Source organism: Babylonia areolata, chromosome 18 (genome assembly GCF_041734735.1).
Source record: "Babylonia areolata isolate BAREFJ2019XMU chromosome 18, ASM4173473v1, whole genome shotgun sequence".
Classification (NCBI taxonomy): Eukaryota; Metazoa; Mollusca; class Gastropoda; order Neogastropoda; family Buccinidae; genus Babylonia; species Babylonia areolata.
This window is the reverse complement of record NC_134893.1, coordinates 43,334,474-43,359,961: the sequence shown is the minus strand read 5'-3', so window position 1 is coordinate 43,359,961 and position 25,488 is coordinate 43,334,474. Positions and strand designations below refer to the sequence as shown.

General features: G+C 42.8%; 2 protein-coding genes across 2 annotated transcripts; both read left to right on the top strand.

Moving 5' to 3' along the window:
• The first annotated feature begins 383 nt into the window (after window positions 1-383).
• Window positions 384-17,955, top strand: LOC143292247 (ribosomal protein S6 kinase alpha-4-like). The gene is made up of 14 exons (XM_076602435.1): window positions 384-405; window positions 1,999-2,049; window positions 2,545-2,757; window positions 3,355-3,470; window positions 3,967-4,152; window positions 4,431-4,537; window positions 4,955-5,129; window positions 6,375-6,420; window positions 13,962-14,174; window positions 14,825-14,940; window positions 15,414-15,599; window positions 15,872-15,978; window positions 16,354-16,513; window positions 17,950-17,955. The coding sequence occupies exons 1-14, from the start codon at window positions 384-386 to the stop codon at window positions 17,953-17,955; spliced, it is 1,704 nt and encodes a 567-aa protein (XP_076458550.1).
• A 4,267-nt stretch (window positions 17,956-22,222) lies between these two features.
• LOC143292001 (uncharacterized) lies at window positions 22,223-25,376 on the top strand. Its single transcript, XM_076602155.1, has 2 exons — window positions 22,223-23,437; window positions 25,120-25,376. Exons 1-2 carry the CDS (start codon window positions 22,231-22,233, stop codon window positions 25,338-25,340), a joined length of 1,428 nt encoding a protein of 475 aa, XP_076458270.1. The 5' UTR covers window positions 22,223-22,230; the 3' UTR covers window positions 25,341-25,376.
• Window positions 25,377-25,488: the final 112 nt, after the last annotated feature.

The window sequence follows — 25,488 nt, the reverse complement described above, 5'->3', positions numbered from 1 at the left end:
CTACCGTGTCGCTTGAGTACTGCTGTCAACGCTGCGGGCTATCAGCCCCTTTGTCCCCTTCCCCTGTGGTCGGCTGACTGGGTCTGTTATATCTGCCCTCTTTTCAATGAGCACAAAGCAATCATCCCCATTGTTCCCTTTCCCTGTGGTCAGCTGACTGGGTCTGTTATGTCTGCCCCCTTTTCAATGAGCACAAAGCAATCATCCCCATTGTTCCCGTTCCCGTGTGGTCACGTGGCTCGGCCAGGCCTATAAAAGAGGAAGCCTAGAATATACTGCCATCACAAGCAGTTGTACTCAGACGCGAGAAGAAGTCACTTGTGAACATCTGTGTGAAACTCGCTGTGTTCATTTTTGACAACGCTTTCAGAGTAACAGTTAAGATGTCTTGTGAAATCAGAAAAGGTAACTTTTGTTTTTCTTTATTAATAGTTTCTCTTTTTTTCAATTCTAACATCTGTTTTCACCATGCTTTGCCATGTTTGTACTACTCTTCGGTTTTGATGTATTTTAAAAATTACAATTTAAAGTCTTACTTTACTTACGCCCACACTTTTCATAGAGATAAGGTGAGTTATACCGACGATCGTCATGATGATAAAAATAATTTGGTGACATTCACAAATAAAATCAGTACCAGTGTCAGTGATAATAATAATTTCATTTATGATAGTAAGAATAAAACATGCAATCATGGGACACGTGTAACCGTGCATATGAACAAAGCTAAGGACTAGGCAATATTTGCAAAAAACATTATTCGCCATTAGTTGTGTGGATCAATAGTGGTGATGGAGAATAATTACAGGCCCATTGAACTCGTGGAATTGATAGGTAGTGCTATGACAAAAAAGAAACCCCAGAACCATTAAAAACAGGTGGTTTTCTGTCATGACAGGTAAACGTTCTTGTGACAGGGAAAAGAATGAGAGAACAATAATATATATGAAGGAAACTCCGTAGACACAGTAGTGACAGGGATAGAAAATATCATTATAGAATCATTACATACATTTGTAGCATTGAATTAATATCGTTGTGCCTAATAAAATAAGTATAGAACAGTTGTTTCTCTTGTACCTTGTCTATACATTGCGCTGCATCGCATGGCATGACATTGTATTATAAGTTCTACAACACTCTTTAGTCACAACATAATCATCAGTGTCAAATTCGGGCTACACAGGCGCCATCCACACATGCATGCTTTTTTCCCTGTCTGCATGTACACATTTATTCCTATCTTTCACTTTTTGTATATTGTAGTTATATTTGCATGACTCTTTTTGGCACAACAGATTTCCTTCTGTGAAATTCGGGCTGCTCTCCCCAGGGAGAGCGCGTCACTACACTGAGAGCGCCACCCATTTTTTTTTTTTTTTTCTGCCTGGAAGTCTATGTGTTTTCCTATCCAAGTGGATTTTTCATCCAAATTTTGCCAGAGACAACCCTTTTGTTGCCGTGGGTTCTTTTATGTGCACTAAGTGCATGCCGCACACGGGACCTCGGTTTATTGTCTCGCACAAATGACTATCGGCCAGACCACCACTCAAGGCCTAGTGGAGGGGGAGAAATAACTGGCGACTGCCGGTGTGATTCGAACCATTGCGCTCAGATATTCTTGCTTTCTAGGCGGACGCGTTACCTCTAGACACTTCAGTTCTTCCCGAGGTCCTGCCATGGAGCTGTGTGACAGCCAATAGATAGACTACAGCATGAGGTACATGTGTGCCCATGTTTTGTTCTTGTCAACATTTAGAAATAATAAGCATCATAATAGTAACGGAAGAATAATAAATAAATATGTTGGATATCATTTCAGTTTACCGCTTGGATATGTATGCCTTGAGTTTTTGCCACTTCTCGTATGATGATCGTTAGTATCTTGAAAGTCTTTATTAGAAAAGACTTGTTTACTCGTCTAAAATCACACTATGTGAATAGATAAGCTGGAAAACGCACACTTGTTTACTATGGGTTTTTTTTTTCCATTTTCAGAAAAGATCGCACTGTGTGATCTGGACTGCCTTGGAGGTCTGGGCATGGGGGGTAAGTAACTCATAATCCTTCACTCGCGTGGGATACAGGAGTTATTTTTTCTTGCTTCACAAGAGAATAATGAAGCTGAGTCTAAGGATGTTGAAATGTGGATGTTGGATTTCAGTTCAAGCCTGTAAAGGCAACACCCAAGGTGTATTTTCCCGCATATCTTTCGTTCCTCTTAGTTTTATACATGCAGAATAGTCGGAAATGTGGCCTTTAGTGTGCGAGCGAGCGAGCGTGCGTGAATGTGTGCGTCTGTATGTGTGTGTGTGTGTGTGTGTGTGTGAGAGAGAGAGATATTGATCAAAAGGCCTGCACCTTGATCACAATGGATTTGCCAAAAGTGTCTCATACCAAGGGTATAGCATCATTAACTGTATCCCCCCATCCCCTCTCTCCCTGCCCAGTTGTGGTCTTGTTGGTTTTGGGTTGTTGGTTTTTGTATGTGGTGTGTGTTTAAGACGTGAAGATATCTCACTGCTCATCGTTCTCCTTCTACAGCCTTTGGGACGGTGTTCCTGGTGAGGCCCTCCCAGCTGGCCAGGTGGGCGCAGCCCAGAACGTTGATGGCCCTCAAGGAGCAGGAAAAGGTTGGGGGCTGTGAGGACATCCTGATGACGGAAGTCAGCATCTGTAAGGATGTTCTCGGTGGCCCCTTCCTTGGACAGCTCCTGGCCAGCTTCCAGACGAGGCAAAACACGTATCTCCTAACAGGTACTGGTGGGAAATGCTTAAGGCATAGGCTCCTTAGAGAAGATAATATTCTTATTTTGAGTATTCATTATGCAGTATCATTCCAATCTTGATCAATTACGCAAGCTCAAATACCCTTCGCCCTTCACAACCAATCATTCAACTACTCCACAGAGGCAGAAAAGCACACGTTTTCTGTTTGCGTCAGTCTTTCTTTCTTTCCTGTCTCTGTATCTGTTCTCTTGTTTTTCATGAAGATTCTTATCTTAGGCCTGTCTGTTGATCGAGTGACTGACTGATTTCGTTATTTGTGGTTTCTTTCGATGTTGTTTATAAAGTTATGCATGCATACATACATAAACACAAACACACACACACACACACACACACACATATATATGTATATATATATATTATGTGTGTGTTTGATATATATATATATATATATATATATATGTGTGTGTGTGTGTGTGTGTGTGTGTGTGTGTGTGACAATGTCAGCAATATTCAAGGCGTTTTTACTTCAAGAAACTGACTCGTGGAAATGGAAATAAAATCATGTGTGTGACCCCCTTCGATTACTCTATAGGATCATGTGTGTGTGTGTGATTCCTCCAGAGTTCTATAGCGGGGGGTCGCTGCAGCACCACATCACGGCCAGGACGGTCTTTGGTGGCCGACAAATGGCCATCCTGGCGGCTGAGCTATCTGTGGCCTTGGCGTTTCTTCACGATGTAAATTGGTCTTAAAATACATAATGCAGAAGGACAGGACTGGTTTGGACAGGAATGCATGAGACTGGATAGGACAGAATGACATTATAGGGGTGTGTTCATAAGAGTTCTGGTGATGTGTCATAAACAAACTTCACACACATCATTGACAAAGATAGAGGGAGAGAGAGGAAAGAGGGAGAGAGAGATACAGTACAGAAGTCTTTTTCAATGCATTTAACATTATCATCAAACCTGCACAAAACATTTCAAGCACAACAATGTTGAACTGACCGGTTTGCTTTCTATTTTAAGTGGATATTGAACAGTCAGTCAGAAAACGTTACCAGGTACACAGTGTCCATGCGTTATTTTGACATCCTGTGCCATCGTACCGAATTGAATCCAAGTTGGAATCGCAACACCGTGACACAGATTGCTGTTTTCTGCTCAATATCAGTCTTTCCATATTTTTTCTGTACGTGCTTGATGATGTTGGTTTCTTTTTTCTTTGCAGAGGGCCATTGTACATCGGGACGTGAAGCCCGATAATATCATGTTTGACGGCGATGGCCATGCCAAGGTCATAGACTTTGGAATAGCAGCATATGACTGGTGGGGTGACCCGGCCATCCAGGAGCCTTGCGGTACATCTATATATTTGGCTCCTGAGATGTACCGGGAGCCAGTGCATTATGACAAGGTAAGTCCACCTGTATCACCTGTCAGCATGCAAATACATTAAGATTAATAGAATAATGCACGTGACTAACCTGTCAGTCCACTCACCAACATGTGCGTTATTTAAGCCATCCGTGATACGGGAGAGAAATCTTGTAGCTGGCAACCACACATTCACTTTTAATCAAAAGAGAATAGGGTGGGAAGGGAGAGAAAGAGATAAGGTGTGTGTCGTGGAAAGAAGGCCACAAACGTTCACCAGACATGGAATCCTTACAGCGTGTTGTTGTGTGTCCTCAGATGGTGGACTGGTGGGCACTGGGCGTCACCCTGCTGGCCCTGGTCCACAAGGTGGACCCCGTGGACCTCTTTGAGGGTCCACTGAAGTCCACGGGGCAGCAAGAACGGTGAGTAGAGTCCATGTGTTCTAGCCCGTGACCATTCAGATAATTGACAGCGTGGGTTCGTGTGCATATGTGTCATGAGAGATTAAAATATAGCAGTTACGGGAGTCATATCATGCATATAGGTTAATACTTTGCAACAGAATTATAAAGAAAAGAGTAACGTAATCAGCACTGTCCCCATTAAGCAAACTGTGTTGGAAATCCGCGAAATGACACGGTGCTTCTCAAGCCTTTGTGGAGAAAGCCACAATACATTGACTTGCCAAAGCAGATATTGAAAGATGATATCAAGATTCTGTAATAAATTGATAAGGAGAGATAGTCTGCACACGAAAAACGCTATGAATGCTTGTTGTTTGAAAGAAAATGCAAGTGAGAAGCAAAGACTGTACGTGTTGTGTGTCCTGTTGTGTCCAGGGGAGGATTCCTCATGGCCCCGGGGCTGACTCACTTCAGGCTGGGAATGTACTCCCAGCCCCTCAAGACCTTTATTGATGGTCTTCTGAAAGAGGACCCTGCAAACAGACTGGGGGCTGGAGGGGAGGGGGAGATCAGGCAGCAACGACTGTTCTTTGTCGACGGAATCCTATCGGTAAGGCTTGTGAGACCACAGGAGTGGGACCTGACACTGAGTGACGGACAGACAGATAGGAAGCGATTGAAAGTGAGTGAAGTTGGAGGGAGAAAGAGAGAGAGAGAGAGAGAGAGAGAGAGAGAGATTGGAGCGAAGAAGGGAAGTATGAACGAATGTCAGTCACACGTCAGACAATGTTTTCAGGTGTGTGTGTGTGTGTGTGTGTGCAGAATGACCTGAAGTGGATATCCCTCAAAAGGGGGGAGTGCCCTGCTCCCCTTGACGTGAAAAATCACCAAAAGGCAAAGCTGTTGGAATGGCTGCAGCTGACGTCTGATGATGACGATCACAACAGTGATGCATACTGTGAGGTGAGCAGAAATATCCGTTTGACAACAGTGTGTGTGTGTGTGTGTGTGCGTGTGTGTGTGTGTGTATTTGTCTGTCTGACTGTATGTCCATTTGACTGTGTGTGCGAGAGATCACAAGATCACAATCACAAGATCACTTGTGATCTTGTGATTGTGATCTTGTGTCTGTGTTTGTATGTCCGTTTGATTTGTGTGTGTGTGTGTGTGTGTGTGTGTGTGTGTGTGTGTGAGAGAGAGAGAGAGAGAGAGAGTCGTTCATGTATGTACGTGCGTTTTATATGTGTTATGCAACGATCTCCTCTGTACGTGGAAGGCTCAACCAAGACCTTTGATTTTTATTTTTGTTAACGATTGTCGTTTTGTCAGTAGGTCAGTTTGAATGGTTAGAGATGTTGAAGCAAGCAGAAATGCCCGTTTGACAGCAGTGTGTGTGTGTGTGTGTGTGTGTGTGTGTGTGTGTCCAAGAGAGAGAGAGAGAGAGAGATGGGAAGGAAGGGAAATAAGAACTGGTGTGTTTTATATCTGGCATCTAGAATGATGGCTAGTAAACAAGTGATATACAGCAAGGGTGGGAGTGGTTATTTTAAACGAGCTTGGAAACATGTTTTCAGGGATAGAGTGATTACTTCACTAAGAGAGTATAGAAACACGTTTTGTTCTATGCACAAATAATGGTCAGTGTTGATTTCTGGGATAGAGAAGTTGTTTCAAACGAAATAGGATAATATTATTTTGTATACACAAAATATCTTTTTGTTCTTTTTCAGGGATTCGACACTAATTACCTCATTTATGAAGACGATTGATATGAGGAGTGACAACGTAAGTATTGAGAGAGGTGTTTTATTTTACGCCTGTAACATAAAGCAGCACAGTGGTTTGAACCCTACAGTACTTCTTAAGTCAGGTGATCAAAATTCATCAAGGGGGTGAAGCAGGTGAGTCTATATCAAAGAAAATGGTCATGATACATAAATGAAATAAATGGTGTTGACTAACACTCTATTATTTGGACGAAAATCTCAGTTACAATAGGCGTAAAGTTTTGTTGTAAAATTGATCGAATATGATATTTTATCAGTTTCCTTTTGCACTGGAGAGAACGGAACTCCTATGTTTGCAATTTGAAGCTTCCCAAGTCCGCTTTCTTGCTCTGGGATTGTCACATCTGTCTTCCTTTATGGAAGAAATCTCACTTAGAAAGTTGATGCGCACATGTTTCAGTTTCAGTTTCTTGAGGAGGCATCACCATGTTAGCAAAAATCCATATACGCTACACCACATCCGCTAGGCAGATACCTGACAGCAGCATAACGCATGTCAGGCCTTGAGTGCATGCTTATATATTTGTCTACCTATCAGAGTGGATTTCTTTTTACATAATTTTGCCAGAGGACAACACCCTCGTTGCCATGGGTTCTTTTTCAGTGCGCCAAGTGCGTGCCGCACACGGGGCGTCGGTTTATCGTCTCATCCGAAAGACTAGACACTCAGTTTCATTTTCCAGTCAAAGTTGGGAGAAAGGGCGAGAGAGGGATTCGAACCCACACCCTAACGGACACTGTACTGGCAGCTCAGCGTCTTAACCATTCTGCCACCGCCACGGTCCTTCTTAATGGCGCACACCATTGATACACCGGGAAACTCACATAAAAACTGGGAACATGAACATTAAGTGGAAGGAAGAGGAAGCATTTGCAGAAAAATGTGAAAATAAAAGATTGTCACGAAATGTGTGCATGCCATAAAAGGGTGACAAGTGTTAGAGAGAGAGAGAGAGAGAGAGAGAGAGAGATCACTTACATATATTTTGAAATAAAAAGATATTTCAATCCACATAGAATTGTGTGTCCAACCTGCAGATATCTACATTTTGAAATCTGAATTCATACATGTAAGTTTATGCTCTGACCAGATATAAACATTAAACATGAAATCTTATATTACGTTACTGTTTTATTATCTGCTCAGCATACACACAGTGGTCATGGACGTCGCTCCAAACAAGGGAAGCAGAACTTCCATCCGCCTGACAACGTTCCATACACCGAGGTGCTGAAGAGAGCCAGGTGCACAAGGCTGGTGTCATCAATTTCTCAGCCAGCCACTGGGGTCCATTGGAATCCGCTCAAAGGGAGACAGTCTATTGTTCTGCCTGTTATTGACACGAGTTTTGTCCCCATTGTGGACTCATCACATCATAATGGTGATCTCTGTCTCTGTTGGAATGATGGTGCTAGAAACTGGAAGAAAACAAAATGATGATATATTTTACTCTGCGCGCGCTTGTGTGTGTGTGTGTGTGTGTGTGTGTGTGTGTGTGTGTGTGTGTGTGTGTGTGACTTTGCATGCCACATGATTATTTACTTATGATTATGAAATATGAATGTGTATGAAGAACACAAATATGGTAAAGAACGTAGGTGTACTTTTTAGCCATGCCCTGAATACCTGATGTTAGTACCAGTGTTTCTGTCTAAAAGATTTAATCTTTTATTATGATGTGTTCAAAATGCGTGTCATGTATATGCAAATATCCTAACAGGTATAATTTTCTCTGAATTACTGCGTGTGACTTTTATATGCAAACATGATAATTTACTGCGTTATTGTATAGTGTATTTATGTTAAAAGGACAAAAATGTGATATATTTTACAGGTATGTTTTTTAACAATGTCTTGAAAGCTGACATGCTGACACCCGCGTTCCTTTTAAAAGGTGACATGTTTTATTATGACATGTATATAGCATACGCAGGTCAAATGAATGTAAAAACATTTCTCACATTTTATTAAAAACACTTTTCTCTATATTTCTGAGTTTTGGTCTGTTTACTCTCTCTCTCTCTCTGTATCTATCTCACACGCACACGCACACACACACACACACACACACGTTTTCCCTGTCAGCCACGCTGCCTTTTACAAGCACAAATGAACACGTATTTGCGCGCGCGCACACACACATAACACACACACACACACACACACACACACGCATGCATGCATGCATGCATACGCACATACACATACCCACGCGTGCGTACACACAGAGAGAAAATATGCACACACTCGTCAAGAGCTTGATAAAGATTCTCTCTCTCTCTCTCTCTCTCTGCAAACGCGCCTTCACAGACTGAGCTTAGCTATGTCATACCTGTTCTGGAGTCCCAGGAAGAAGATTGGGTGTGCTTGAGTGGTCACTTCCCAAACAGGTGTGACACTCAGTTCTCACTTCAACGACACAAGTCCTCATCTTCTCCTCACACAGACCGGTGTGACTGGAATTTAACGACCTGTTAGCTTACGGTCAAGTTGTTCTTAGCCAGGGGATTGCTCAGACGTCAATAAACAAGCAAACAAACAAGGTCAAACAACCCGCATCGCGCCCCCCTGATTGTGAGGGCAGCCAGGCAACCGGGATGTAATTGACAGCCATTGGACAAGGTGCGCCACTCGCTTTTTCCATTGTTAATGCCCCACGTCAGTTTCACTCATCGAGCTCAATTGTAAGGAGGGGAAGAAGGGAGGCCGGCGGCGCACCAGCAGGCTGCCATTTTGCCCGTCGGCTACTGGATCTATTAGCTTACCGGTCAAGTTGTTCCGAGCAGAAGATCGCTCTGACGTAAACAAACAAACAATTCAGGCGCCTTCCTTATCATGCTTCCCTTGGCTACTGGGATGTAATTGACAACCCCTGGGTAAGGTGCGCTACTCGCTTTTTCCGCTGTGGACGTCTGCGTCACTTTCACACCACGCAAATCAGTTTGAGAGTTCATCAGAATTGAGGTGGGAGAGGAGGCAGATGGGGGAGGGGCGAGGGGGGGAGGTGAGGAGGAAAGAGGGAGTGCTGGGAGTGGGGGAGGGGGCGGGTGAGGGGAGAAGTAACGTTGTAGAGGGCTTTACTTTGCGACGGCTTAGGGAGGTTTTCGTGATACATTTTAAGGAAGCTTACTTCATTACGTTTAGATGGCTTTATTTTGTTTCATTTAGTTCATTTTCCTATGTTCAGGTGGGTTGGTTTACTTCTATTTTTAAAGTGTTTTACAGAACTACTCTTTTGAAGGATTTACTTTACAACGTGGAGAGGGGTTTACTTTCCTATGTTTACAGCAGTTTGCCTCGCTACGTTTAGAACAGTTGGTTTACTTCTCAGTACATTTAGAGTGCTTCACTATGTTTAGACGGCTTTACTTGGCAACATGTAGAGGTCGTTACTTGGCTACATTTTCAACGTTTTATTTTCCTAAGTTTTTAGTGGTTGGTTTACTGTTCTGTTTACTGTGATTTACTTCGCTACATGAAAGGGGTTTGATATATATATATATATATATATTTTTTATTAGAGGCGTTTATTTTGCGAAGTTTAAAAGGGTTGGTTAACCATGCTACGTTTTAGAGGGTTTTACTTTGCGATGGCTTCTGGACGTTTACGTCTTACGTCTTGAGGAAGCTTACTTCATTACGTTTGGGGCTTTATTTTGTTTCCTTTAGAGGGTGTTACTTGGCTACATTGACAGGGTTTTATTTACCAACGTTTTCGCGGGTTGGTTACTACCATGAATAGGGTGTTTTACTTCACAAAAGAGTGGTTAAAGCATTGGACGTTAAATCTGAGGGTCCCAGGTTCGAATCTCGGTGACGGCGCCTGGTGGGTAAAGGGTGGAGATTATTCTGATCTTCTAGGTCAATACATGCTTCTGCTTGAAGCCCCTTCGTGTGTATACACACGCAGAAGATCATGTGCGCACGTTACAGATCCTGCTGTCCATGTCAGCTTTCGGTGGGTTATGGAAACAAGGACATACCCAGCATGCACACCCCCGATAACGTAGTATTGCTGCCTACATGGTAGACTAAATATGCAAAACAGTCAAACACGTAAAAATTTATATGTCTGTCTGATTGCGCACCTGAAATCTGATTGAATCAGATTTGCGCACCTGAAATCTGATTGAATCACATCGGAAACGTATAATGAGCTGCGAATGGCAGCTGTCAGTCGGCTCCACCTGGCAGCCTGTTGTGCAAATGACCCTGTGTTTGTAAAGCGCTTAGAGCTTGGTTTACGACCAAGGACAGGCACTATAAATGTATCCATATCATTCATTATTCATTCATGGGTTTACTTTACAACGTTTAGACGGCTTTACTTCACTATATTAAGAGGTCATTATTTGGCTACATTTTCAAAGTTTTATTTTCCTAAACGTTGTAAAGTTAACCCATGAATGAATAATGAATGATATGATGCCATTCATCCACAATTTGTTCTGGTTTTGAGAGATGAGGCAGAAGAGAAAGGAACAGAATAATCCCCTCGTCCCCCCCCCCCCCTTTCACTCTCTCTCACTTACACAACCAAACACACATCAATCATCTGGTTCAGAGATAAGACAAGAACAAGTCCGTTATTTTTGTACTTTCAGTTACATGCAAACTCTTCGAGTTTACTTTTTCTACTATAGGGGACATAATTCATATTTCCTGTGTAGAAGATCTTAACATGGGCTACTCCCCCTTTATCTATTTCTGAGCCGAAACCAAAGCAAGAACTCCGTTGCAATGTGCTTTGTGTTCACTGCAGCAAGGCCTACTACCACTACCGCTGCTACTTTTACAAAATAAATCTGTCGCTGTCGTTACTTCTGAAATAGCCGTTGCTCCACTTTCACTGTGACTGCAAATCAATGCTGTTGTGATTGTCTAACGACTGCTAAACGTATGTTACCGCTGATGGTATTCTGCTACTGCGAGTATCACTGTTTGTGAAAGCGATGTCAGTAGTTTGAAAAAAAAAAAGACCTTCATTTTGCTTAATCACATCACTGTGGTCACACACACTGAGTCAATTAGAAATAAAAAGTGCGAAAGATGTCAAATGACTTGTGCAGATTAATTTTGTCCAGTGTAACATGCAGTCACCCATCTCAGTACAACATCAAACTGAACTACACACAGAGACAGCAGCACAGCACAACACCAATAATAATAACTTGACGATGATTTTCCTCTTAATGATTACGTATGGTGATCGTATGTACATATTTATCAACACTTCACCTGTGTAACCCGACAGGCGATGTGTGTAGCCCGATGTGTGTGTGGTATTTTAAAAGCTAATTTTAAATCTATCCATCACCAGTGACATTAGACTCTCTCTCTCTCTCTCTCTGTGTGTGTGTGTGTGTGTGTGTGTGTGTGTGTGTGTGTGTGTGTGTGTGTGTGTGTGTGTGTGTGTGTGTGTGTTCGTGCACATGCGTGTGTTCTGTGTCAGGTGTTGGTCCCCTCGTGAGCCTGGGTATATACACAATTTCCCCTCCTCCCCTCCCCCATCTCTCTCTCTCTCTCTCTCTCTCATTGTTCAGACTGAGAAGCAAACAAATGTTGCGGTCCAGTAAGGTGAAAATGAGTTACGACATCATGACTGCTCTTGTTGTTGGGTCGAATATCAGATCAAAGTGCCAAGTTTAGAGAATACAAAAAATATAAATATAACAGTAAATGCAGTTTGCATATAATTCGGCTTCATTTTTAATTTTTTTTGTGCCCATCCCAGAGGTGCAATATTGTTTTAAACACGATGACTAAAAAGAACTGAATTTTTTATGCCTGATTTGGTGTCAACTGACAAAGTATTTGCAGAGAAAATGTCTATGTTAAAGTTTACCACGGACACACAGACACACAGACACACACACACACACACACACACACACAGACAACCGAACACTGGGTTAAAACATAGACTCACTTTGTTTACACAAGTGAGTCAAAAACCCCAGAACCATTAAAAACAGGTGGTTTTCTGTCATGACAGGTAAACGTTCTTGTGACAGGGAAAAGAATGAGAGAACAATAATATATATGAAGGAAACTCCGTAGACACAGTAGTGACAGGGATAGAAAATATCATTATAGAATCATTACATACATTTGTAGCATTGAATTAATATCGTTGTGCCTAATAAAATAAGTATAGAACAGTTGTTTCTCTTGTACCTTGTCTATACATTGCGCTGCATCGCATGGCATGACATTGTATTATAAGTTCTACAACACTCTTTAGTCACAACATAATCATCAGTGTCAAATTCGGGCTACACAGGCGCCATCCACACATGCATGCTTTTTTTCCTGTCTGCATGTACACATTTTATTCCTATCTTTCACTTTTTGTATATTGTAGTTATATTTGTATTACTCTTTTTGGCACAACAGATTTCCTTCTGTGAAATTCGGGCTGCTCTCCCCAGGGAGAGCGCGTCACTACACTGAGAGCGCCACCCATTTTTTTTTTTTTCTGCCTGCAAGTCTATGTGTTTTCCTATCCAAGTGGATTTTTCATCCAAATTTTGCCAGGGACAACCCTTTTGTTGCCGTGGGTTCTTTTACGTGCACTAAGTGCATGCCGCACACGGGACCTCGGTTTATTGTCTCGCACAAATGACTATCGGCCAGACCACAACTCAAGGCCTAGTGGAGGGGGAGAAATAACTGGCGACTGCCGGTGTGATTCGAACCATTGCGCTCAGATATTCTTGCTTTCTAGGCGGACGCGTTACCTCTAGACACTTCAGTTCTTCCCGAGGTCCTGCCATGGAGCTGTGTGACAGCCAATAGATAGACTACAGCATGAGGTACATGTGTGCCCATGTTTTGTTCTTGTCAACATTTAGAAATAATAAGCATCATAATAGTAACGGAAGAATAATAAATATGTTGGATATCATTTCAGTTTACCGCTTGGATATGTATGCCTTGAGTTTGTGCCACTTCTCGTATGATGATCGTTAGTATCTTGAACGTCTTTATTAGAAAAGACTTGTTTACTCGTCTAAAATCACACTACCTGAATAGACGATAAGCTGGAAAACGCACTTGTTTACTTAGGGTTTTTTTTTTCCATTTTCAGAAAAGATCGCACTGTGTGATCTGGACTGCCTTGGAGGTCTGGGCATGGGGGTAAGTAACTCATAATCCTTCACTCGCGTGGGATACAGGAGTTATTTTTCTTGCTTCACAAGAGAATAATGAAGCTGAGTCTAAGGATGTTGAAATGTGGATGTTGGATTTCAGTTCAAGCCTGTAAAGGCAACACCCAAGGTGTATTTTCCCGTATATCTTTCGTTCCTCTTTTAGTTTTATACATGCAGAATAGTCGGAAATGTGGATTTTGGTGTGCGAGGGAGCGAGCGTGCGTGAATGTGTGCGTCTGTGTGTGTGTGTGTGTGTGTGTGTGTGTGTGTGTGTGTGTGTGTATGTGTGTGATATTGATCAAAAGGCCTGCACCTTGATCACAATGGATTTGCCAAAAGTGTCTCATACCAAGGGTATAGCATAATTAACTGTATCCCCCCATCCCCTCTATCCCTGCCCAGTTGTGGTCTTGTTGGTTTTGGGTTGTTGGTTTTTGTGTGTGGTGTGTGTTTATTTAAGACGTGAAGATATCTCACTGCTCATCGTTCTCCTTCTACAGCCTTTGGGACGGTGTTCCTGGTGAGGCCCTCCCAGCTGGCCAGGTGGGCGCAGCCCAGAACATTGATGGCCCTCAAGAAGCAGGAAAAGGTTGGGGGCTGTGAGGACGTCCTAATGACGGAAGTCAGCATCTGTAAGGATGTTCTCGGTGGCCCCTTCCTTGGACAGCTCCTGGCCAGCTTCCAGACGAAGCAAAACACGTATCTCCTAACAGGTACTGGTGGGAAATGCTTAAGGCATAGGCTCCTTAGAGAAGATAATAAGATTCATATTTTGAGTATTCATTATGCAGTATCATTTCAATCTTGATCAATTACGCAAGCTCAAATACCCTTCGCCCTTCACAACCAATCATTCAACTACTCCACAGAGGCAGAAAAGCACACATTGTGTTTTCTGTTTGCGTCTGTCTTTCTTTCTCTCCTGTCTGTCTGTATCTGTTCTCTTGTTTTTCATGAAGATTCTTATCTTAGGCCTGTCTGTTGATCGAGTGACTGACTGATTTCGTTGTTTGTGGTTTCTTTCGATGTTGTTTATAAAGTTATGCATGCATACATACATAAACACACACACACACACACATATATATAAATATATATGTATATATATATATATTATGTGTGTGTTTGATATATATATATATATATATATATTATGTGTGTGTTTGATATATATATATATATATATATATATGTGTGTGTGTGTGTGTGTGTGTGTGTGTGTGTGTGTGTGTGTGTGTGTGTGTGACAATGTCGGCAATATTCAAGACGTTTTTACTTGACTCGTGGAAATGGAAATAAAATCATGTGTGTGACCCCCTTCGATTACTCTATTGGATCGTGTGTCTGTGTGTGATTCCTCCAGAGTTCTATAGCGGGGGGTCGCTGCAGCACCACATCACGGCCAGGACGGTCTTTGGTGGACGACAAATGGCCATCCTGGCGGCTGAGCTATCTGTGGCCTTGGCGTTTCTTCACGATGTAAGTTGGTCTTAAAATACATAATGCAGTAGGACAGGACTGGATAGGACAGAATGACATTATAGGGGTGTGTTCATAAGAGTTCCGGCGATGTGTCATAAAAAAACTTCACACACATCATTGACAAAGATAGAGGGAAACAGAGGAAAGAGGGAGAGAGATATATATAGTACAGAAGTCTTTTTCAATGCATTTAACATTATCATCAAACCTGCACAAAACATTTCAAGCACAACAATGATGTACTGACCAGTTTGCTTTCTATTTTAAATGGATATTGAACAGTCCGTCAGAAAACGTTACCAGGTACACAGTGTCCATGCGTTATTTTCACGTCCTGTGCCATCATACCGAATTGAATCCAAGTTGGAATCGAAACACCGTGACACAGATTGCTGTTTTCTGCTCAATATCAGTCTTTCCATATTTTTTCTGTACGTGCTTGATGATGTTGGTTTCTTTTTTCTTTGCAGAGGGCCATTGTACATCGGGACGTGAAGCCCGATAATATCATGTTTGACGGCGATGGCCATGCCAAGGTCATAGACTTTGGAATAGCAGCATATGACTGGTGGGGTGACCCGGCCATCCAGGAGCCTTGCGGTACATCTATATATTTGGCTCCTGAGATGTACCGGGAGCCAGTGCATTATGACAAGGTAAGTCCACCTGTATCACCTGTCAGCATGCAAATACATTAAGATTAATAGAATAATGCACGTGACTAACCTGTCTGTCCACACACCAACATGTGCGTTATTCAAGCCATCCGTGATACGGGACAGAAAACGTGTGCTTGTAACCACACATTCTTTTTTGAATAGAGAGAATGGGGTGGGAAGGGTGAGAAAGAGAACGTGTGTCGTGGAAAGAAGGCCACAAACGTTCACCAGACATGGAGTCCTTACAGCGTGTTCTTGTGTGTCCTCAGATGGTGGACTGGTGGGCGCTGGGCGTCACGCTGCTGGCCCTGGTCTATAAGGTGGACCCCTTGGACCTCTTTGAGGGTCCACTGAAGTCCACGGGGCAGCAAGAACGGTGAGTAGAGTCCATGTGTTCTAGCCCGTGACCATTCAGATAATTGACATCTTGGGTTCGTGTGCATATGTGTCATGAGAAATTAAAATATAACAGATGCGGAAGTCATATCATGCATTTAGGTTAATAGGTAGCAACAGAATTACTGAGAAAAGAGTAACGTTATCAATCAACACTGTCCCCATTAAACAGTTTGGAATCCGCGAAATGAACGGTGCTTTTCAAGCCTTTGGGGAGAAAGCCTCAATACACTGACTTGCCAAAGCTATCAAGATTCTTTAATAAATTGATAAGGTGAGAGATAGTCTGCACACGAAAAACGCTATGAAAGCTTGTTTGAAAGAAAATGCAATTGAGTGTGTCCTGTATGTCCAGGGGAGGATTCCGCATGGCTCCGGGGCCGACTCACTTCAGGCTGGGAATGTACTCCCAGCCCCTCAAGACCTTTATCGATGGTCTTCTGAAGGAGGACCCTGCAAACAGACTGGGGGAGATCAGTCAGCAACGACTGTTCTTTGTGGACGGAATCCTATCGGTAAGGCTTGTGAGACCACAGGAGTGGGACCTGACACTGAGTGACGGACAGACAGATAGGAAGCAATTGAAAGTGAGTGAAGTTGGAGGGAGAAGAGAGAGAGATAGATTGGAGCAAAGAAGGGAAGTATGAACGAATGTCAGTCACACAATGTTTTCAGGTGTGTGTGTGTGTGTGTGCAGACTGACCTGAAGTGGATATCCCTCAAAAGGGGGGAGTGTCCTGCTCCCCTTAACCTGCAAAATTACCAAAAGCCAAAGCTGTTGGAATGGCTACAGCTGACAGCCTGATGATGACGATCACAACAGTGATGCATACTGTGAGGTAAGCAGAAATATCCGTTTGACAAGTGTGTATGTGTGTCTGTATGTGTGAGAGTCTGTGTGTATTTGTCCATTTGACTGTGTGTGCAAGAGATCACTTGTGATTGTGATCTTGTGTCTGTCTGTGTTTGTATGATGATGATGTGTGTGTGTGTGTGTGTGTGTGAGCCGTTCATGTATGTACGTGCGTTTTATATGTGTTATGCAATGATCTCCTCTGTACGTGGAAGCTTCAACCAAGACCATTGATTTTTATTGACTCACTTGTGTAAACAGAGAGTCTATGTTTTAACCCAGTGTTCAGTTGTCTGTGTGTGTGTCTGTGGTAAACTTTAACATTGACATTTTCTCTGCAACTACTTTGTCAGTTGACACCAAATTTGGCATAACAACAGGAACAAGAGAGGCAAAGTCTTCAAGACTCATTTGTGATACACTTTTTAAAAAAAATTCAAGCTTTTTATGTATTGAGTATAATGCATTTACTGTTATATTTATATTTTTTTATATTCTCTAAACTTGGCACTTTGATCTGATATTCGACCCAACAAAAGATCTGTCATTGACATCATTTTTTGTTCAAACAGGAACTTCTTTTGCTGAGCATGGAAGTTTTATTTATTGCAAACGTTTTGGTGCAGACAGTAAAACAAGGGAAATTACTCTGCTGGAGGACTTAGTTTGCTTTAAACTGTTCTTTCTCATCTTAAACATTACATTTTGAAATTATACTCAATAAATAAAAAGCTTGGATGTTTTTAAAAAGTGCATCACAAGTGAGTCTTGAAGGCCTTGCCTCTCTTGTTTCAAAATGTAATGTTTAAGATGAGAAAGATCAGTTTAAAGCAAATTAACTCCCCTAGCATTACAGAGTAATTTCCCTTTTTTCTATCTACACCAAAACGTTTGCAAAATAAATAAAACTTCCATGCTTAGCAAAAGAAGTTCCTGTTTGAACAAAAAATGATAATAATGACTGCTCTACTGTTTGGTCAGAATATCAGATCAAAGTGCCAAGTTTAAAGAATACAAAAAATATAAATATAACAGTAAATGCAGTTTGCATATAATTAGGCTTCATTCTTTATTTTTTTGTGCCCATCTCTGATTCAGAGATAAGACAAGAACAAGTCCGTTATTTTTTTTGTACTTTCAGTTACATGCAAACTCTTCGAGTTTACGTTTCTACTATAAGGGACATAATTCATATTTCCTGTGTAGAAGATCTTAACATGGGCTACTCCCCCTTTATCTATTTCTGAGCCGAAACCAAAGCAAGAACTCCGTTGCAATGTGCTTTGTGTCCACAGCAGCAAGGCCTACTGCCACTACTGCTGCTACTTTTACAAAATAAATATGTCGCTGTCATTACTTCTGAAATAGCTGTTGCTCCACTTTCACTGTGACTGCAAATCAATGCTGTTGTGATTGTCTAACGACTACTAAACGTCTGTTACCGCTGATGGTATTCTGCTACTGCGAGTATCACTGTTTGTGAAAGCGATGTCAGTAGTTTGAAAAAAAAAGACCTTCATTTTGCTTAATCACATCACTGTGGTCACACACACTGAGTCAATTAGAAATAAAAAGTGCGAGAGATGTCAAATGACTTGCAGATTTGTCCAGTGTAACATGCAGTCACCCATCTCAGTGCAACATCAAACTGAACTACACACAGAGACAGCAGCACAGCACAACACCAATAATAATAACTTGACGATGATTTTCCTCTTAATGATTACGTATGGTGATCGTATGTACATATTTATCAACACTTCACCTCTGTAACCCGACAGGCGATGTGTGTAGCCCGATGTGTGTGTGTGGTATTTTAAAAGTTGATTTTATATCTATCCATCACCAGTGACATTAGACTCTGTGTGTGTGTGTGTGTGTGTGTGTGCGCGCGCGCGTGTGTGTGTTCGTGCATATGCGTGTGTTCTGTGTGTGTTGGTCCCCTCGTGAGCCTGGGTATGTTACACAATTTCCCCTCCTCCCCTCCCCCATCTCTCTCTCTCTCTCCCTCTCTCTCTCATTGTTCAGACAGGGAACAGAAGCAAACAATTGTTGCGGTCCAGTAAGGTGAAAATGAGTTACGACGTCACGCTGGTCTCCGCCTTTAGTGCCGGCGGCCGGAACTCATTGGAAATGGCCAGTGGTTCGCTTGAGCAAACATCCAACGATAGTTCGTATTGTGGGGATCAACTGTCTCTCAGGCAGACAAAAGAGAGAGAGGAGGGAGGGAGAGAGGAGCTGGTGGGGGGGAGCAAACTCTCCACTCTTTCCTTCCTTCCTTCCTTCCGTCGTGATGAAAGATTGGGCGCCGTGACAAAGGTCCGGCCATGAGGACGCATGGCGACTGGTTGGGTGTGTTTGAGTTGTTGGACACTCTCTCACACACACACCAGTGGATGGGAAACACGGGTCAGTATATTTGAGACGAAGCTTTACGAGAAGGAGCAGTACTACCGTTGCTCTGCATCTGAGGGCGGGGAAAAAGTTTGTTTCCAGTTAGGTCTATATAAAAATGTGTGCCGTGCGATAAACTGGGGAATCAAGTGCTTTACTGCTCGGGTTTATTTTCTCCCCATACTTATCATTTTATCTCAGTTGTTGTTGTTGTTGTTGTTTTTAGCGTATTTATTTGTTCTAAATGAAACTAAAAAAAACAACAAAGGCACGGAGTTTTCGACTGTTACCTTCGAGTAAAATGCATAGTAATTCGAATGATGAGTGTTGTCGTCTGCAGGTTGCCGTCACTACCCCATTCTGAACTGCATTGTTCCACTATATGTCTAAATTTATTTCGCCCATGTACGCATTGACTCCGAGTTAAGCTAAACCGGATACACGGATTGCACGGCAGAGGCGAAGGAATAATTCCCTCCACTTCAAAATATTTCTTTGGATTTTTGTTCATTGTGAGACAGCCTGCAACGGGTAGATCAAAGTCACGTGCACAGACATATTCTGCTCCATTCAGTAAGTTAGCTCTTTGTTTATTTCATTAGTTCTTGTTTTTTGTGTGTTTTGTTTCTTATATGCCGATGTGGTGTCGATCAATGTTTAAGTGCTTGCATATTCTCTCCATGCTGTTATCGACATTGTAGTTTCCATTCATATTCTTCAGGATGAAGCTGCAACTTGGAAATTATTTGTTATCTCCCGATGTGCATCAAACATTTGTCAAACGTTGTTGGGAAACCAAGAAAATGAGGACACTGAAAACGCCGGTATGCTTTTTAGTGTTCAGTATCTCTTCTCATTGTGGTTTAAGTCATTTCTATTTTTTTCTTTCCGGAATGAAAAACTTTTTAAACTTTCAGATTCAGGTGGTGTCTTTGGTAGGACATTTATACTTTCCCTTGATTTCAGAAGTGCTGCCCGTCTCTAACCATCAGTCTCATTTGCAAACAGTTATCGTGTGTGTGTGTGTGTGTGTGTGTGTGTGTGTGTGTGTGTGTGTGTGTGTGAAACGAATGTCTGTTATCCGCCCTTCATCCTTGGTCCACATGACTTTTGGAAGACGAAAATAAAAAGAATATATATATATATATATGTGTGTGTGTGTGTGTGTGTGTGTGTGTGTGTGTGTGTGTGTGTAGGGGGAATGCAGCCAGTATTCTGTCAACTAAATAAAAAAAAAATTGAAAAAAGATCAAGAAAGAAAGAAACCAAACGTAAAATTCCGTTTGTGTGAATATTCCTTCACTGTTCATGACACGGGTTACTGGTATGTTGGATGATATCTAGAGTAAATTCAATAGCATACATGGTCTGGTAAACTTTTACGTGAATTGATAATTCTGTTGAAACAGCGTTCGTCAGTAGACTGTGTTCAAAGTGCACCCGGTTACATCAGCGGGAGAAAAAGAAGCATGTTGCAGTTTAGCTCTGGCTGGTAAAAGGTGTTGGTGGTCAACAAAAACTCAGTTGCACCAGCGTGTAAAAAAAACAACAACAAACCAACAACAACAACAACACACACACACACACACACACACACGCACGCACGCACGCACGCATGCACTCTCTCAGACACACACACACATTGTCACACACAAACACACACACATACACACACTACACACACAGACACACACAGACACACACACACTCCGGTGCACACACACACACACACACACACACACACACACACACACACACACACACACAGAACAACAACAACAAAAACACGAAGTGATAGACATAGGCAGTTTATTTCTTTAAACCCCTCCCCCCAAAAAAACCCGTAAAAATGCCAGTGGGAGCGGCTGTCAAATCAGGGTACTTGAAATGTTCCCATTGAGATTTTCCTTGTGTACTTGTCAGTGAAATCGGCGTTAATACCAAAGACGCCAAACACGTCATGCGTGTTCACTCAAAGAACAGATATAGCCATGTTCCCCAATGCCCCCCTTTGTGATTGAGAAGAGGCGGTATGTTCGTTACTGTCGCCTCCGTGCGAAGTCTCACGAGAACGGTACAAAGAGTCGGGCGAAAGCTGGCAATGCTTTGGTTCTTTCTAACATCGTCTGTCGCGTGACGGCTTTATGGGGTCTTTGAGGGAAGTGGTTTCTATACAGGTCTGTGCCTTGCTTTGTCCTGTGGCGATATCGTCTCACCTGGATGCTTTCACATGACTGCCTGCGCAGAAGGGGGTGTCTGGGACTACGATGTTGATGGGGCGTAAACTGCTGTCTGATCGTTTTGCTATAAACACAGATCAGTCTGACACGATGTTGTTGAAGGGTGTGAAGTGCTTTCTCGTCCTGTTGTCAAACACACTGATCTCAGCCTACCACACTTCTGCTGTTTCAGTTCTGGCGTCTGGTCTTGGGGTGATGTAGAAGGAGGATGAAACACCAGGTCAAACACCTTCTTTGTTTAATCGCATTGGTTTCTGTCCCGTGCTGAACGTGGTTTTTATCCGTCAGTAGCTGTGTCTCCAGCAAAAGTGACAGTTGGGGATTCTCGAATGGATGTCAAACACCTGTGAAGTGCGCACTGCATTTCGTCGTTTTTGTAATTTATGTGAGTGTAAATCTTTATATAATCGATCAGGTGAAAAGTATATTTGCCATTACTGATGTGAAAAAAAAACGACAATAAACAACAATTCCATAAAGATACATGACTCAAAACAACAACAATCCTAGTGCCCATCTGTACAGTCAAATAAAACAAAAGCAAAAACAAAACAAAACAACCCAAAAACAAACAAACAAAAAAATCAAAAAGAAAAACGAAAAACACACGCTATTCGGAAGATAGTGGAAGACAGTATGTTATAACTGGTCAATAGAATAATGTAAACACTAATAATTAGAACAAATCTCCTCAAGTGATTCATCAACACTCACCCCCGACAGGTAAATTCATCGTTCTGCAACCATGGCCTCTCAAGCCTTGCTCAAAGCGGTGACATCAGCACGGTTCACGCAGACACGGCTGCTGCTACAGATGGGCGCTAACGTGAACGCCAAAGACCCTGAGGGCCGAACGCCCATCATACGTGCCTTGTGTCTGCCCAACGAGAAGGTCAGGACCAACTTTCTCCGCCTTCTGCTCAAGGCTGGTGCGCTTGTCAGTCTGTGTGACCGCCAGGCCCGGAACGCCCTCATGTGGGCCTGCAGTGTGGGCAGCGTGGAGAACGTCAGCCTCCTCCTCCACCACGCGGACGTTGACCTCAACATCAACGCTCAGAACTCGGAGGGCCAGACAGCGCTGTGGACATCGGTGAACGGAGACAGAGTGGAGATCGTGCAGGAACTGGCCCAAGCGCTGTCCAAACACGGGCTGAACTTTGAAGTGGAAGATCGCACCGGAGTCACGCCCGCTCAACTTGCCGCTAAACTGGGTCACTTCCGCTGTCTGCAGGCCATGATCACACATCTAGACTCTGTGGATAAATCAGTCAGTACTCTCTTCAACATGGCTAATCTGAGCAAGATTTTCAAATCCTTGAGTATAACGATCGGTCCAAAATGCACCACGGAAATGACTCAACCACAGGAATCAACCAAAGCAGTGCAGGACCCACCGACGATACAGATCACCTCTGCAGAAGGACACCAGGTCCTGAGCCAGGCTCCACGGCATAAGACGGAGAATCGGCATTCAAGCCACCCGCTTCCTCCACTGAAACTTTATGAAAACCCATCGAAGTCTTACACATCCTTCTCCTATGGACGCTTCACCGTGAGCCACATCCCTAGCCCCAACCCTGACCGTTCCCAAAGGCCGTCCACAGAACGGCACCCACACCGTGAACACATCACGCGACTGCCATATCTAGGACGTTCAGCTGTTGATGATAACGGCGTCACCCAAAGCAGACATCATCGGCACATCACTCCTCTGTTGTCCTCCACCCCTAGGAACCAGTCCCGCTCGTCCTCAGACCTGACCGAGCTGCTGTCGGAACGTTCCGAGCTGGTGGTGTTCCCCCCGCTGGTGAGGATCACAGTGCGGGACGAGGGGTCGGTGCGGCACAGGCTGCCCGAGCTTTTTGACATCCACGCTCAGCAGATCTCGGACTCCTTCAGGAAAGCCGCGGCGCCGAAACCACCCCCTCTTCCAAAGGCCAAACCGGAACCAGGTGAAGACTGAACTGTCATTGAAGACAATAGTGTTGTTGTTGTTGTTGTTGCTGTTGTATCTTTCCATTATGTTAGATTCTTTTCACTGTTTCTTTTTCCCCTTTAATTTGTAATCATCCCCCAGGCTCCCCCCCCCCCCACCCCCACCCCGGGCCCCTCCCGGTTATTCCGACTAGACAACCACCCTCACCCGACTCCCTCACCCCGACTTTTCTTTATTTCCTTTACTCTTTCTGCCTCTTTCTCATTTTTTCCCTTTTGTCTTACTTTCTATTGATAATGTAACATTAACAAGCGGTCCCTCGACATCCCATCCCCATAAGTTCATTTATGTAATGTAAATTTCTATCTGTCTCTCTTAAACGAAACTGCAGACACAATTGTTCTCTTTTTCACGCTTTCTTCCTCGGAATGTACATGTATATGCGCGCGTGTGTGTGTGTGTGTGTGTGTGTGTGTGTGTGTGTGTGTGTGTGCGCGCGCGTGCGTGCGTGCGTACAGTACGTGTGTGCCAGTGTGTGCGTGTGTGCATGTGTGTCTATCAGAACATTCTTCTTTGTTCCATATTTGACCTATTTGTTCTTATATATATATATATAGTTTACACACAGGATTAACCAGAAGCAAGCAAACGAATAAATATCCATCAAAATAATGTCGACTTTTTTTATAGACATATTATAGCGTGCATGCATCGAATGTAGTGATTACATGACGATTGATGTACGTGCTTATCTAAGCCAGGTTAGTTATGGCATTTGTTCCTTCAAGACGAGAAAGGAATGTGTATAGCAAGTGACAAAGACTTATTGCTATTGTTGTAACATTGTTGTTTTTGATAACTCACTGCTCATACTCCCCACAAGACAAAGGTTCTTAACAACAGCCCTACATCTAAAGGCCTACATCATGATAATGGATATCCTCTTTCTCTTCAATATGATGATGATAATAATGATGATGATGATTATCACCATCATCACTATCATTATCATCATCATCACCATCATTATTATTTATTGACTCACTTGTGTAAACAAAGTGAGTCTATGTTTTAACCCGGTGTTCGGTTGTCTGTGTGTGTGTGTGTGTGTGTGTGTGTGTGTGTGTGTGTGTGTGTGTCTGTGGTAAACTTTAACATTGACATTTTCTCTGCAACTACTTTGTCAGTTGACACCAAATTAGGCATAAAAATAGGAAAAATTCAGTTCTTTCCAGTCATCTTGTTTAAAACAATATTGCACCTCTGGGATGGGCACAAAAAAAAATAAAAAAAAATGAAGCCTAATTATATGCAAACTGCATTTACTGTTATATTTATATTTTTTGTATTCTCTAAACTTGGCACTTTGATCTGATATTCTGACCCAACAACAAGAGCAGTCATTATTATGATTTTTTGTTCAAACAGGAACTTCTTTTGCTAAGCATGGAAGTTTTAGTTATTTTGCAGACGTTTTGGTGCAGATAGTAAAAAAAGGAAATTACCCTGTAATTATGCAAGGGGACTTAATTTGCTTTAAACTGATCTTTCTCATCTTAAACATTACATTTTGAAATTATACACAATACATAAAAAGCTTGCATTTTTTTTTCCCAGTGTATCACAAGTGAGTCTTGAAGGCCTTGCCTCTCTTATTATTATTATTATTATTATCATCACCCCCTGCGCTTTGTGCAGGTTCCAACTGGTCCAAACTGAAAGGAGTGGCGCTCATCGCCAGGCTTAGCCGAAATATGAACAGCTTCACCAAGGGCGTCGCACTTGCTGCTGCTGCTGCTGCTGGCGTTGCTCCTGACGATGATTCTCTGGCAGAGGATGCCAACTCTGCAGGAGGCCTGGCCAAACTCTTCCTGCCTAAACGACGACTGCCTGCCAGCATCAAGCAACGCAACGGATAACATCGAGTTAGGGGAGATAAAGAGAGAGAGAGGGGGGGGGGGGAAGCCTGATAACTCTTGCAGATACCGCGTTCAAGTTGTGGATTTTGAAAGGATCACGAGTACGGCCTAGTGCTCATGATGTGAAGACACGTTGATTTCAAGTTCT